Source organism: Zootoca vivipara, chromosome 1, assembly GCF_965207765.1.
Source record: "Zootoca vivipara chromosome 1, rZooViv2.hap1.1, whole genome shotgun sequence".
NCBI lineage: Eukaryota > Metazoa > Chordata > Lepidosauria > Squamata > Lacertidae > Zootoca > Zootoca vivipara.
This window is the reverse complement of record NC_142582.1, coordinates 57,367,392-57,382,524: the sequence shown is the minus strand read 5'-3', so window position 1 is coordinate 57,382,524 and position 15,133 is coordinate 57,367,392. Positions and strand designations below refer to the sequence as shown.

Genomic DNA, 15,133 nt, shown 5'->3' with positions numbered 1-15,133 from the left:
AATGTTTGATGGATTTCTGTATTTTAATGTTTTGTTGGAAGCTGCCCAGAGTGGCTGGAGGAACCCAGCCAGATGGGCGGGGTATAAATAATAAATTATTATTATTATTATTATTATTATTATTATTATTATTATTATTATTATTATCATCATCATCCCCTGATTATGCTTTTATTAAAAAATGTAAAGGTAAAGGAAGCCCCAGACAGTAACGTCCAGTAGCAGACGACTTGGGTTGGGGCGCTCATCTCGCTTTACAGGCTGAGGGAGCGGGCGTTTGTCTACAGTAAGTTTTTCCAGGTCATGTGGCCAGCATGATGACAGCCGCTTCTGGCGCAACAGAACACCGAAACCAGAGCAGCGCATGGAAACATCGTTTACCTTCCCGCCAGAGTGCATCTACTTGCACTTTTTTGCATGCTTTCAAACAGCATGCTAGGTTGGCAGGAGCTGGGAACAAGCCATGGGAGCTCACCCCGTCGTGGGGGTTCGAACCACCGACCTCCTGATTGGCAAGGCCAAGAGGCTCAGTGGTTTAGACCAATTTTATTAACAAAGTTTAAAATTGAAGTTTTACACAACAATCCACTCAGACAATCTAAAATGACGAGCAAACAAATCTACACAGCCTTGATTACACCATTTCAGCTGTAACAACAATTTACTATGTGTAAACAACCTTTGTGTGCCATCGTATCAACCCAATTATTTAATCCAAGACATTTTTTTTCACATATTCCATTTTACTTTCCCTTTACTGTATGTCAGTTTTAGACATTTTATGCCAGTCAACATTTCAGTTCAAACTCCATAGTTGATAGAAGTTATGCTTTTTTCTAGTATTAAGCTGCACAATTCCAACAACCATAAGCAAGTGATGAATTAATTAAAGTCTAGTCATGGTCTAACTCCTCTAGATAATCCAGGATATAATAGAACTGGAGAGACAATAGGTTCAAATCCCCATTCAGTCATGAAGCTCACTGAGGGTGACCTTTGGCCAGTACTGTATCTCCGCCCAACCTATTTCAGAGTTGTGGAAATAAAAATGATGCTGGATCCAAGTGAGCAACATGTTCCAATGAAGACTGGGAGTGGACTTCCTCCTCTAGGCTCCACCCCCTTGCAGAAAACTTCAGCACCTTAAGAAGGTGGACACTCCTCTATTCCACAGCACCTTAAGAGGGACACCCCTCTATCTATCCCACAGCCTCCCTCCTGGTGCACTCCTTACACTGCTGGTTTGATGATGTGCACTGTGAAGCTTTTGGTTCTTCAAGTTCAGGGAAGCTTCCTCTCGAGATTCTGGGGTCTGGCCCTATAGGTCTTAGTGGTCCAGAAGCTTCCTCTGGGGCTTCTGTCCAACAGCATCAATTCTCTCTATTTTCAGCTCTGAGCCCTGACCTGAACTGGCTTTTCTTCTGGTGTCCACCTTCTACGCCAGGCATGGGCAAACCCGGCCCTCCAGATGTTTTGGGACTACAAATCCCATCATCCCTGACCACTGGTCCTGTTAGCTAGGGATGATGGGGGTTGTAGTCCCAAAACATCTGGAGGGCTGAGTTTGCCTATGCCTGCTCTACACATTCTCCAAAATTCACCCTCACTAGGGCTTTGCCTGATTTTAATGGGAGGAGCCACTCACTGCAAAATTGGTAAAATACCGACCATTTAAATATTCCCAATTGCCTTACATAAATTTAAGGTGTAGATTTCTATACGGTTTTTGTCTATGACTGCAGACAACACAGATGTAATCATATTACACATGCAAGAACACATGTGCCTACCTGGTTAGGAAGGTTTTCCTTGAAAGTTTTGAGAGCAATATCAAGAGCAAGTTTCAGCCATATTTTATATTCTAAGGAGGGGGGTTCCAAAAACTTATCAAAAGCTTCTAGCAAATTATCTATAGAGATAAAACATGTCTGAAAAAATAAAGCAAGAAAATGAGATGAAGAATGATAACCTTTAATCAAAGCAACAGTGTTGGCATATTTTCAAACATTTTGAGTGCTACATTCTAAGAAAGAATTAAAGTGAAGATAAATTCTGCACAATTAAAATTATTGTTATGTTTTATTTAAATTATATATTCCCAGGGGGAAAGAGACATTTCTGTATTCAAATTAAGTTGCTTAAGAATTATTGCACGAGAGAAAAGTTGCTGCTTTAAACCATACCCTTCTGGGGCCAATTTGAACATTATAGCAATGGGGCAATTGCTTCTGCTGTCAGGATTCCTCTCGGTAGTTGGGATCCAAAAGCTTACTTCAGGCTTATAAAAAAAGTTAGGCATGCCCAGTGAGGATATTGCTACGTCTCCTCAATTTCAAAAGCAATTTGCCTCCTAGAATAGAGGAAACCCAAACACCTCTTTGATGAATGGAGGTACCTGTGTGATTCTTTGGATCCCAGCAGCAATAACCTCTGGATCCAGCTGCACTGGGGCATTTTGTGACTATCAAGATGGTGGGTGGCTTGCAGGCTGGTGTTATAGTAGATCAAATCACTGCTGCTGTCGCTGCAGTGCTGCCACCACTGAAAGTAAGGTCCTGGGTCACTATCGCTATTCCCCACAGCATAATTTCCAATGTTTCCAATCCTTTCCTTTCTATTAAACTGTACATGGTTACATTACTTATGCTTATGCTCCAAATCTTTCATTTCTGCTAAAAAGAAAAATACATTGCCTGGTAACTTCTCCTTCTATGTACAATACACTTTGCTTTTGCAGATGCTTTTAATGGCTGCTTTCATACAGCTCCGTTACTTCACTAGGCACCTCTTCTGATTAAATGCAGGATTCTCAGGTTGATTGCTGCAATTTTCAAGATCTCCCACTCTTGTATACAGTTCTAATTTGGCTCGGTTCAAAGTTTTTATTATTTTAAGCCTAAATTCAAAATTTCATTAGCTGCTTTTGCTGTTGTGTCCATTTCCCCACCTTTCATGTCAGTAGGAATAACCAAGGTGGCACCTTCCAGATGTTGTACCTTAATTCCCATCATTCCTTTAATTCTGCTAATTATCACCATGTGGAGAAAGTGGGAAGAGATGTTTCTCTCTCTCTTGTATTACTAGGGGGTCATCCAATTAAGTGGCATGTTGGAAGATTCACGACAGAAAATAGGAAGTGCTACTTCGCAAAGCACATAGAAAAATTAATGGAATTTGCTACTACAAGATGTAGTGGTGGCAATCAACTTGCACTGTTTTAATAGGGGATTACATAAACTCCTGGAGAATAAGGTTGTCACTGTCAGCTAGTCTTGAAGTCCATTAGTAGCCCCAGAGTCAGATGCAATAAACCTTTCAGTAGTAGTTGCTGGAAATCAAGCATGAAAGTACTATTATCCTCATGTCCTCCTAGTGGGCTTCCCATAGTCTTCTGGTTGGCCACAGTGAGAAGTGAATGCTGGTTATGTTCTCATATTGTAAGATGAAATTTGTAAGAATTCCCAAATTCAAAACTGGATTAAAATGTAAAAAAAAAGTTTCACTAATACACAGAATTTCACTTCAGCTCTAGTTTAAATCTATTGCCAATTATTAAGCAAAATGAATGTCATGTAGCATATTGGAAAGCAGAATTCTCCAACCTGCACAGCAGTTTCACAAGTAACTCCATATTCCATTTCTTGCTTAGTCAGGCAGTTGAGTTCTCCTATTATAGCCCCAGCAACCATGTAGTCTGTATAGGAAGTGATTGGAAGATGTGCGCGGATTTCTTTAAAAGCTTCTTTACCAACTCCATAACGAGGAATGGAACCAGAAAGCTAGTAAACAATTTTTAAAGGAAGGAAAACATTATTTAATATCAGACAGAAAAAAGTAAGATCTGCTGTAGATCTTTGGCAGCATTCAACTGAATAATTGCACAGGCAAAACAACTTCTGCATACCCAATGGGATTTCCCTGCTCTCACCCCATGCTGTACCCAGATCTGCTCCAGAGGGTGTGGGGGACGCTAGAACAGAGTTGAGAGGTGAAGGGGATGGAGAGGAGGATGTTACATCGCACAAGGGGAAATTCTTACGCTGATGGGAAGATTGCCTTAGCGCTACCTGAATTCCACCCCTTGTTCCAGTAATAAGTTTCAAAATCTACACTTGCTACAATTTCAGAAAAATACAATACTAAGATTGCAATTCTATACATGTTAATGCAGAGGTAAGTCATACTGTGTTCAAAAGGAACTCATTGAAGTTTACTTAAAAATAATAAATACATCATCATTTCTCTTCTCACACAAATGCAACTACAAGTAAATGCTGACCATGTCAAGATTCACATTTCTTGCACCGTTTAAACAAATATGTAGATCCATTTGTAACACCAGCTAGCCATCTCTGAAACATGTCCTACCCTGTTTCTCATATTTTAAGACATACCCATAAAATAAGCCATAGCAGGATTTTTAAGCATTCAAGGAATATAAGCCATACCCCGAAAATAAGACATAGTGATAGGTGCAGCAGCAATGCCGGCCGCAGCAGGAGGAGGATGAAAAAAATAAGACATCCCTTGAAAATAAGCCATGGTGTGTTTTTTTGAGGAAAAAATAAATATAAGACATGTCTTATAATATGAGAAACACGGTACTTGCTATCAAATGGTGGCTTTCATACTTTTGGCTAAATTCTTTAGCTCTTTCTTATGAAGTTAGATCGTATTTGCCTTATGCAACTCATTACATAGTATTGTCCAATTGGATATCTTGTGCTTAACAGAAGGGACATGACCGTCCTGCTCCAATTCCAAAATCAGGTTATGCTAGAGCAGGGGTCCCCATACTACGGCCCCCGGGCCGGATGCGGCCCAATTGGCCTCCCAATCCGGCCCGCGATGACCCCCGCCGCCCGCTGCCTGCTCTTACGGCGCACGGCGCGGCGACGATCTTCAAAATCGGCAAAAAAATCGCCGAAAATCCTTTGTGCGCATGCGTATGGGCCTCTCCTGACCCAGAAGAGGTCATTTCCGATGCACTTCCGGGTCGGGGGAGGCCCATACGCATGCGCACAGCGATTTTCGGCGATTTTCGGCCCACCGCGCGGTAAGTCTGGGGACCCCTGTGCTAGAGCCTTAAGACCATCATTGTGATGTATCTCTGGACTGCAGAAAGTGGGAAGATTTGAGCAGAGTCAACCATTTGTCACATTGCAAGTCTTCCTCAACAGCAGTGATATCTGTACCTCATAGAGAGTAGGGGTGCTGCCAAAGACTTAAAAAATAGGTAAAGTGAAGCCCAACATGGCTGCCCACTATGAATCAGAGGGGGAGGTGTGGCCATTTGGGAGACTTCTGGGTTGGTTGACAGAAAATGTTGCATTTCCCCTCGTTTCCAGTTCTATTTTAAAAATATGTTGATTTTCTGTGCATACATGTGCAAATGCACCAAAGTCCTCCAACTCCTTTGAAATGGGCACTGTGAACAGATATGGGCATACCTAATTTCCTGACTTTTCTACTGTATTCCAACCTCAACACCCCAAATTCTGTTCTTTAACGTCAGGCTTTGTATCCACGTACAGAAGGATCTTCCTCACTGTCTTTCAGTGAAGTAATTCAGCTCTGCACTTAGGAGATGTTCTGGCTAGGGTCACCTTTTTTTTACTTTGGTGCCCCAGAGATGGAGTTGCACCCTTTAATCAAATTGTTTTTTAAAAAAATCTTAATAGAGCAAACAAAACTGGTGCATGAGATTAGGCAGGATTGAGCACTCAATTATTTTTTTCAAAATGTTAAAGACCATATAAACTGTAAACGTAGCTAGCATGAAACACACTGGGACTCTATATCTGAGATCTAGCAGAGTAAATTTTCTTTTAAGGGGCTAACATGTCTCCAATTTTCATGCACTTATGTGGGGGGGGGATTACCATTTTGGCTTCCCAATGCAAGTCAATGGGGAATGCAAGATTCAGATTTCTGAATCTTGATTTGGACTCTGAATCAGGTTGCTGTGATAATGACCGTTCCCCATATAAAAGGGATGTGCATTTTGCATGGTCGCGCATAGCACCCTGGGAACCTCAGGCAGCCCCCAGCAGTTCGAAGGCTGGCACCACCTTCCTGGGCTGGATACCTGTGGTCTCCGCCCACACAGCCAGCCGCCAATCCGGCCGGGGGAGGTGTTGCCCGGGTGGGATTGGCCAGGTAGGAGGAGGTAACTATCCAGTGCTCACAGTAGAAGGAGAGACATACCTGGGAAGCATTTGACGGCTCCAGAGCTTTGGAGATTCGCTGGATCCTCTCTACAGTTAAGGTAGGCCTGGGGCCTTTAACCTCCACCCCACATGGCCCCTCTGTTTCTTTTTTGTGGTTTGGCTTTGAACCCGGTCCTCCCCCCCAATTTCTCTTTTAAAAATAATAAAACAAAACACCCCTTTCGCGGCTGTTGGGGGGGAAGACGGGAGGACTGTTGGGGCCTCTCCAGCCCAGCAGTAGGGCCCGATGCCCACGGGGAGCGCGGTAGTAGTGTGAGCCTCCTGGCGGTGCCCGCTGCTCCTGGGGATCGTGGGGGGGTGCTGCCGCTTCACACGGTGGGGGGGTGCAGGGCTGTGCTGGGGGGCCTTCCCGCGGTGCCAGCAATCCCGGCGTTGCCCGGGGCATGTGGGGGGTGGCACCGGTCCACGTGGCTTGACCCCTTCCCCGGGCCGGCCTGGCGGCTGTGGGTGGACCAGGCTGTGCTGGAGACACTGGGGGTGCAGGGCTGTGCTGGGGGGCCTTCCCGCGGTGCCCGGCGGTCCCAGCATTGGCCAGGGCACGTACGGGAGGGGCGCCGCCACTCCAGGCAGACCGGGCTGTGCTGGAGGCCTCCCTGCAGTGCCCGGGCCTGGCCCCTTCCCCGGGCGGGCTGGGCTGCAATGGGGGCCTCCCCGCAGTGCCCGGCACTCCCAGCGTTGGCTGGGGTGCGTGGGGGGGGCACCACCGCTCTGCGTGGCCTTGCCCCCTCCTGGCTGTTTGGCACGGCGATGGCCGGGGCACATGGGGGGCGCTGCCGCTCTGCAGGGCCTCATCCCTTCCCCGGCCATATGGCAGCGGCCATGTTGGGGGTGACCGCATGGTGGTGGCCATTTTGGGGTGGTGCACACACATACCAAGTGTCACTTGATCCAGGCATTTAGCCGATGGCTATGCAACCAACGGGGGCCCCGCCCAGCCTGGGTGTCAAATCACATTTTATTGACTGCTCGCTTGCCTTGTGTTTACAGCCTCTGTTGAAACCCTTGCTGCGACTCAGTACTTGCCTCATACCCCGCTTAGCTTCTTTCTCAATTTAGAGCAATCTCATGACACCCCACCCAACATCTAGCTAATTGTCCCACCACACGGCGCATCTAGTCTGGTACCATGCCCCCTAAGCGCCAGGCCGTTTCTCCTCCCTGCACTAGAAGGAGAACTGTTAGGGTTCCACCCAACATGCCAGCTCGGGGGCGGGCCGCAGCCCAGCAGAAGGGGCGCACGACTGGAGAAAAAAGTGCTCATGCCCCGCCCAATAAAAGGCAGCCAAGGGTCTTAGTTCCAGCAGCCCCCCAACTTCGACGGTCCACACGGGCAAGGTGGCGGCCGTCAAATCTACTAGCAGGGGTAGCTCTTCCCATACACGCTCCTCTCGTGGCGGTAGTACCTCGACCTCAGGGCATGGAGACAGCAATGAACGGATCATCGCCTGGTTGAGATGGTGCCTCCAGAGGTACGAGTCTCAGGAGAGCTGCGAGTCACCTCACTGCGGCGGGGGACGACGCAGCAGCAGCAGTTCGCCCAAGCACTAAGCCCGTGATGACAGGTCGGTTTCACCGACCACGTCTTATAGGTGCAGAGGTAGGTTCCCCCGCCCTAGCTCTTCTGACAGGTGCATGAGTGACAAGAGCCCTGAGTCGCACAGGACGTGCCATCACGGGAGGAGACGCCATGGATGCAGGAGGAGGGGTCACAAGTGCAAAAGGGAGTGCTCTGGATCATCCACCTCTTCAGGTAGGTCCAGTTCTTGTGACAGCGGCGCATTAAAGGTTATTGGGTCACCAGCCCACACACCCCGGGGCTGCCACAGTGGGTTTGGCGGCGGCGCAATCAGAGGCACAGGCATGAGCATGGCACTGTTGTGCCTTGTGGGGAGGAGGGCATTGACTCCAGAAGTCATATTCTAATTTTAGAAGAACCGATGACCCCCCCAGGCATACGCCTCCGTACTAAGCTGAGAGAAAGCATTCTCAATGGGGAGTTTGTCAATCTCTTCTCTCTGCTGTCCCCTGCCTCAGCTACTAGCCAAAAATCGAAATCGGCTGAGCAAAGGAAAAAGGACAAAAAAGTTATCATAGAGCGTACCTTTCGCAACTGGCTCACAGCGTTCACCACCTACGCGGGGGTGGTATCAGCCACTTATCCAGACAGAGCATGGCACCTTTATAACTACCTCATCATCATCTTAACTGCGGAAGCCAAAGCAGATGAGGCGGCGGCGCTTGCCTACGACCACTCATTCAGGGAACGGGTGGCCCAGGACCCCATGTTCAGATGGGACGTTCTGGATAACAAAGCGTAGTCCAAGCTAGTCGTTCCATATTTTGAGAAGGAAATCTGATTACGGAAGGCAGTCAAAACCGGCAGCCAAGGTAGCCAGGAGATCATGCTGGGAGTACAACAATGGGGCCTGCTTTAGGGGAAAATGTCATTTTGCCCATGAGTGTGAGCGCTGTGGTGGATTCTATCCCACCACCAAATGCTATCGGGGTAAGAAGCTTTTTCGTGGCCCACGCAGCACAGGAGCTGGCACATCCCAGACCAGACATGAGGATGGAGCATCCGCAGGCAGGCCCGGTGCGTCCATTTAGGCAGACTAGGCCATTGCCTAGGGCGCGAAAATGGAGGGGGCGCTGCCGAGCCTGCCCCGCAAAACCCCCGCGCCACCGCCGCCCTCCCAAGGCGCGCGCTCGCACTCCTCCCGTCTATGGAGCGAGCGGCGGCGGTAGTGGCAGCAAGCGCCCGCAGCCGAAGCATTCAGCTATGGGCGCTGCCGCCACCGCTGCCCGCCCACCGAGGATCCCCCAGCGTCCCCTCCACAGGCGGGAGGAGCACGAGCCAAAAGGAGAGCTCAGCACCCTCCCGCCCACGGAGGGGACGCTGTGAGCTCCCCAGCGGCTGCAGCGAGCAAGCGGCAGCGCCCGCAGCTGAAGCCTTCAGCTATGTGTGCTGCTGCTGCTGCTGCCGCCACTCGCTGCAGCCACCGCTGCTGAGGAGCTCAAAGCGTCCCCTCCACAGGTGGGAGGGCGCAGAGCTCCCCCCTTGGCCCGTGCTCCTCCCGCCAATGGAGGGGACGCAGGGGCATCAGCGGTGTGCGTGCGTGCGTCATGACGCATGCGCCTGGGGGGCGTCAGAAGGTGTTTTGCTTAGGGCGCAAAAAGCCCTAGCACCCCGCCTGTCCGCAGGCGCTTCTGGATCTCAGCCTTCAAAGGGCAACACATGGAAATAACCATCTTCTTTCCCTAGCCCCCTCACTTATCTCTCTTCCAGCCATGCTGCCGTTCCTGTGCAAATACCCCAACAGGGAGGCAGCAAAATAAATCGAGGAAGGATTTAGAGAGGGCTTCCGGATACCTGTGATAGGCACACCTGCCCACACAGATGCCCCTAATCAAAAGGCAGTGTGTGTGAAATGCCACACATTGCCAAAAGGAAAATTACTTGGGCGTGTGGCGGGTCCATTCCCCGAACCTCCATTTCCTAACCTCATAGTGTCACCACTGGGCATCGTCCCAAAGGTGCCAGGTGAGTTCCGTATGATACACAATTTGTCTTTCCTGAAGGGAGGTTCGGTGAATGACGCCATCCCACGCGAACAATGCTCGGTCAAATACGCATCCCTTGACCAAGCGATCAAGCTGGTGAGGGAATGCGGCCCAGGTGCCCTCATGGCAAAATGTGGCATCAAATCAGCCTTCCGCTTGCTTCCAGTGCACCCACAGGATTTCTGGTTGTTAGGTTTTAAATTTCAGGACATTTGGTACTTTGACAAAGCCATGCCTATGGGCTGCTCCATAGCCTGTGCTGCCTTCGAAACATTCAGCACTTTTGTGGAGTAGGCCATGAAAGTAACATCACGGTCCCATCACATCTCGAATTACCTAGATGATTATTTTCTGGTCCGATCAGCAGGCTCAGACGCATGTGCCTGGGCGTTAGCCAGCTTTGTCCAGCTGGCTGCCGAATTTGGCACCCCGCTGGCAGCAGATAAGACAGAGGGCCCGACCACAGTCATCTCATACCTAGGCATTGAGTTAGATTATGTCAACCAAACTTCTTGCTTACCGCAGGCTAAGTTCCAGGCACTATGAGATGATAACTGCCATGATCCCCAGAGAAAAAACCACGTTGCGTCAGGTGCAGGCGCTGTTAGGGCACCTAAATTTCGCTTGCAGGGTCATTGCGCCAGGCCGTGAGTTCTGCACACGCCTAAATCGTCTCCTGGCAGAGGTGTGGCTCCCCATCATCACATTAGGGTCACAAAAGAGGTAAAGGAAGACTTAAAAACATGGCTGACCTTCCTCAAAGGCTACAACACAGTGTCCTTCGGGCAAACCTGGCTTCAGCCAAGGGAGGAACTGCAGATACATTCAGATGCCTCTGGCCACTGTGGCTTTGGTGTGTACTTCAGAGGCTACTGGTGTGCCCAACCATGGCCGGAATCGTGGCATGAAGCAGGCATTACGCGGGATCTAACATTTCTAGAGATTTTTCCAATCTTAGTAGCTCTCCGAATATGGGGGTGCCACCTCAAGGACACCAGGGTGTGCTTCTGGACGGACATCACGAAGCAGTCAGCATTCGCATACTGCACCTCTTCGTACTAGAATGCCTCAGAGGTAATATCTTCTTTTCCGCAAGGTTTATTCCGGGCCTTAGTAATGAGATTGCGGGTGCCCTGTATTGTTTTCAGATGGAGCATTTCCGCCGACCAGCTATCAGAGGCATTTCCAGTGGATTTCTGGAAAGTTGGAGAAGCAAAGTGATGTCAGGAATATTGAGCGCCCTCGCACCATCAACACTGAAGTCCTACCTCAGAGCCTGGTCACAGTTTGAGCAGTTCAGAGCTAAGTATGATCCACGACACAGACGCACACCCAGGGAATCCGATGTTCTAAAATACTTAGTATATCTGAAAGGGCTCTCAAAACCATTCGGCTACACAAGGCCGTGATCTCATATGTCAGTAATTGTTCGGAACACCCTGATCCCTGTGACACATTCCGTGTAAGAAAACTAATTGCAGGTTGGCGACAAACACACCTTCCCAGTCCAGTTAAAAGGAAGCCGATCACCATTGAAACTCTCAGATTGATTTGGGATGTGCTCTCTCGCTTATGTTGGTCTCGATACGAGGTCAGCCTCTTCAGGGCTGCCTTCTCGCTGTCGTTCTTTGGTGCCCTCAGGATTGGGGAGTGCGTTAGCGACTCAAAATCAACCCGCCACGGGGGACTGACAGTCAACGATGTCAGTCTGGACAACCACAATGTGCACATCAAAATCCGGGCCTCAAAAACTGACCAGCTAGGCAAGGGCACCACCCTTACATTGGCAGGCTCCTCGCGAACTGGTCCCTGCCCAGTCTCCGATGTGCTTAAATTCATGAAAGTGCACCCCATGGGTCGGACCCCCTTCTTGATCCATGCCACGGGCCGCCCTTTGACCCGTAGCCAATTCACTGCGGTTCTATGGAAGGTGATTCAGGCCTGCGGTGGTGACCCAGCACAATTCTCTGGCCATTCTTTCCGCATTGGGGCAGCAACCACAGCGGCAGCGAGCGGGCTCCCGGCAAATCACATGAAGGCAATGGGGCGGTGGAGGTCATCTGCCTTCAAGGGCTATACTGTATTAGGCAAAATCAACAGGCATTGACAGATTCCGGGTAATGCTTCTTTCAGGTGTACACCCCAAATATGTCTGGATCTTCGGCCACCGCATAGTACATTGGGCTGCGGTCTATGCCACCTCAGGTTTAGCTGATGAACATCTGGGCCTTCAACCGAAGATCAACATCTCTTGGTTCAGGCATCATGGAATGTGCTGGAATGCCCTCATGCCCATGTTGCGTCACAAGCTTGCGTTCCGTCCCCCGCCAGATGCAGTTGTCTTCCACCTTGGCAAGAACGTTCTGGTCGGGCGTAAGAGCATTGTGCTGAGAAAGATGGCGATCGCGGACTTGGAGAGCTTGCATACACCATCACCATATTCTGGTCAGAACTTCTTCCACGCCTGCAATGGCACGGCAACTCTACACCTATTAGGCTTAATTACACCATTGAAAAAATAAACAGGGCATTGCGCACAGCAATCATGTGCACTGGGGGTCATGTTGTGAAGCATCTCGGCTTCAAAATATACAGGAAGAAGCTGTTCTGGCCCGATGGCATACACCTCACAGCTGCCAGTAACGATTATTGGCTGAGCAACATTACGCATGGCCTATTGGAATGGTTGGCAGTTGGCGAAGTGTCTTTACAGGTGTAGGTAGTCTTGGCGGCGAGACCTTGATTGACGGTCTCGGGTGGCGGTTACAGGCCTTGGGCGGGATCCTTTAGACATTTACCAAAATGGGGGGCGTGGGGGAGGTGACCCCTCGCCCCCATTGCGACGGTGATACCAGGATTCCCGTTAAAGGGGTCTAGGGGGGAGGCATTGACCATCCACCCAGGGGCTGGCATTGCTCTCCTCCTCCAGCGGCGGTGAAAAGGGGGCGGGCTATCTGCTTGAACATATGTTCTCCAGAGCTAGCCCAACTCCCATATATGCTGGATAACCTGGAAATTACCCAGACCCCTGGCTGCGGGGCTGGGAGGATAAACGGCCAATGCCTGTGCCAAAGTCTCCCTACATCTGAATCTTAATAAAGTTGTGGCCAATTTTAATCCCAAAGAACGTTGTCTGAGGTCGTTATTCCGCTCGGGGGCTGATTGGGGTTTGGGGGGGTCTCTGCCTGACCACGCAAATAAAATTGCACATTATTCAACTGTGGATGTATTTAACCACATTGTATGGACGGGCTTTTTTTTACATCTGTGGTGGTGACATTTTGCTTAGTGCCATCTGTTGCCACATCCATTACTTACATTTTGTTTCCATCACTCCAAAGGAAATGGACAATTGATTTTCCCACATAATCTATTTACAGGTTTATAGGTTGGTGGTGATAGTGACAAAAAGGGACTATTTATGTTACAGATGGATCAGCAGATAAAAAAATAACAATCATGACCATATATATCCCTATAAAAAGTTAAAGTCAAGAAAAGTGTGCTAAAGACTTGCAGTAAAAAGTTATAAATTAAATTTAGTATAATTTTCTCCACCATTGTGATGTCCCTATTTTCTTGCCAGTTATTTATCCTCCTCAGGTATTTTGTCTATAAATTTACCTTTATCATTCCTGATACAATTAAATGGATTCCTTGTGGTAATTCACCTTCCTCAAATATCATATCTCCATAATCATAATAAAGAATTTTTGCTTTTCTCTGAAAATAGCAAATAAATGAACATGGTATAGAAAGTATTACAGAGTATAAGACACACAATACAGTCATACCTTGGATTACAGATGCTTCGGGTTGCGCATTTTCAGGTTGCGCACCGCGCCAAACCCGGAAGTGCTGGAACGGGTTACTTCCGGGTTTCAGTGCTCGCGCAGAAGCACTCAATTGTACTTTGCGTGTGCGCAGAAGCACCGAATCGCGATCCGCACGCACGCAGACACAGCACTGCAGGTTGCAAATGCTGCGGGTTGCAAACGCTGCAGGTTACGAACGTGCCTCCCGCATGGATCACGTTTGCAATCCGAGCATCCACTGTACATTATTAAGTATGCATACAAAATGAGGGGACATAAATATTTTAAGATATTTTAAATATTTTAAGATATCTTAAGATATTTCTGAAAGCTTACTTTGGGAAGACAGCGAAGGAGTACTATTTACAGCAACATTTCATAATAAGAAGACTGCAGTGTAAGATGTTTTATAGATATATGGGAGAAAGATAATGGGCAGATAATATCTGAATAATCAAATATACATTCAATTTATTTTTTAAAAAATTAAATAAATAAATGGAATACTGATTGGATATCTATTATAGTATAAAAGGTTTAAAAGTATTTTGACTATGTAACATAAAGGTGAGATATGTAAGAGAGACAGTTTAAATGTGCATGGTAGTTTTATGGTGTGTCTCGAAATACATAATTTGTAAATGTCATTAAGAGTAGTCATTCATTGTGTTTTCCAATCTATAGGAAACTGATCAAAAGTTTGCAAATCCACAACAAAGATGTTTTGAGAAATGGAAACATAACACTTGAGAGAGACAACAGTATCTGGTTTGCAGCAGTGAAAAATTAACCAACATTTGGGTTCAGAAAGTTAGACATCTGGAAATCCTATTCAACATTATTCATTAAAATGTCAAATAACAAATAGATAATGGAAAGACAAAGCCTACAAAATGTTCACATTGATTAAAGGTTAAACAGAAATACTGACATTTATATAAGTGAAAAACTCAGGGACAAATTAGACAGAATACACAAATATGCATAAATAAATTCTAACCATTTTTTAAACAAAATAAATCACCAGAAGGTTGTCATTTTCATAAGATGATACATGGGAGAAGGGTGTCATGTAACCCATTCAAAAACCACCCCTCAATAACAGCTCCCCTTATCCCAGGTCAGGGTTCCAAACGCATAGTCAAACATAGGGAGTAAATAAGAAAATCACATGTTCATGAGAGATGGGTGGGGACAGGAACACCCAGCACACTGGTCAGGGTAAGAGATTCCAATGGGAAAAATAGAAAAAGTGGTCATCTCATATGGTGATATTCTATCTTTGTAAGGCCAAAGTATCACAGGAAGTGAGAATGAAGAAAAACTGTTTTTTTGTTAAAGCAACAACCATTTTCGGAAGATGGGAGGTGAGGTGGTAGAAAGCAATGAATAGGGGTGGTTTTGGAAATAAATGTTGGTTGACACACATAATGATGCATTACATTCCTTCGAATCAGAATGTATAAGTGCTCTCTGTGTACACTGTGCACTGGACAAATGAAAAATATTACACATCAAAATCAAGGA

The 15,133-nt window shown here is 47.5% G+C and overlaps 1 protein-coding gene across 1 annotated transcript in view; it reads right to left on the bottom strand.

Annotated features, from left to right (window-relative positions):
* The window catches only part of LOC132592646 (solute carrier family 9 member C1-like), a 76,484-nt gene that overhangs the window by 5,850 nt on the left and 55,501 nt on the right, over positions 1-15,133 (bottom strand). The window contains exons 21-23 of the mRNA XM_088665649.1: positions 13,416-13,514; positions 3,603-3,779; positions 1,791-1,928 (exon numbers count right to left, since the gene is read on the bottom strand). Of these exons, the coding sequence (XP_088521775.1) occupies positions 1,791-1,928; positions 3,603-3,779; positions 13,416-13,514 (414 nt within the window). The remainder of the gene's footprint in view (positions 1-1,790; positions 1,929-3,602; positions 3,780-13,415; positions 13,515-15,133) is intronic.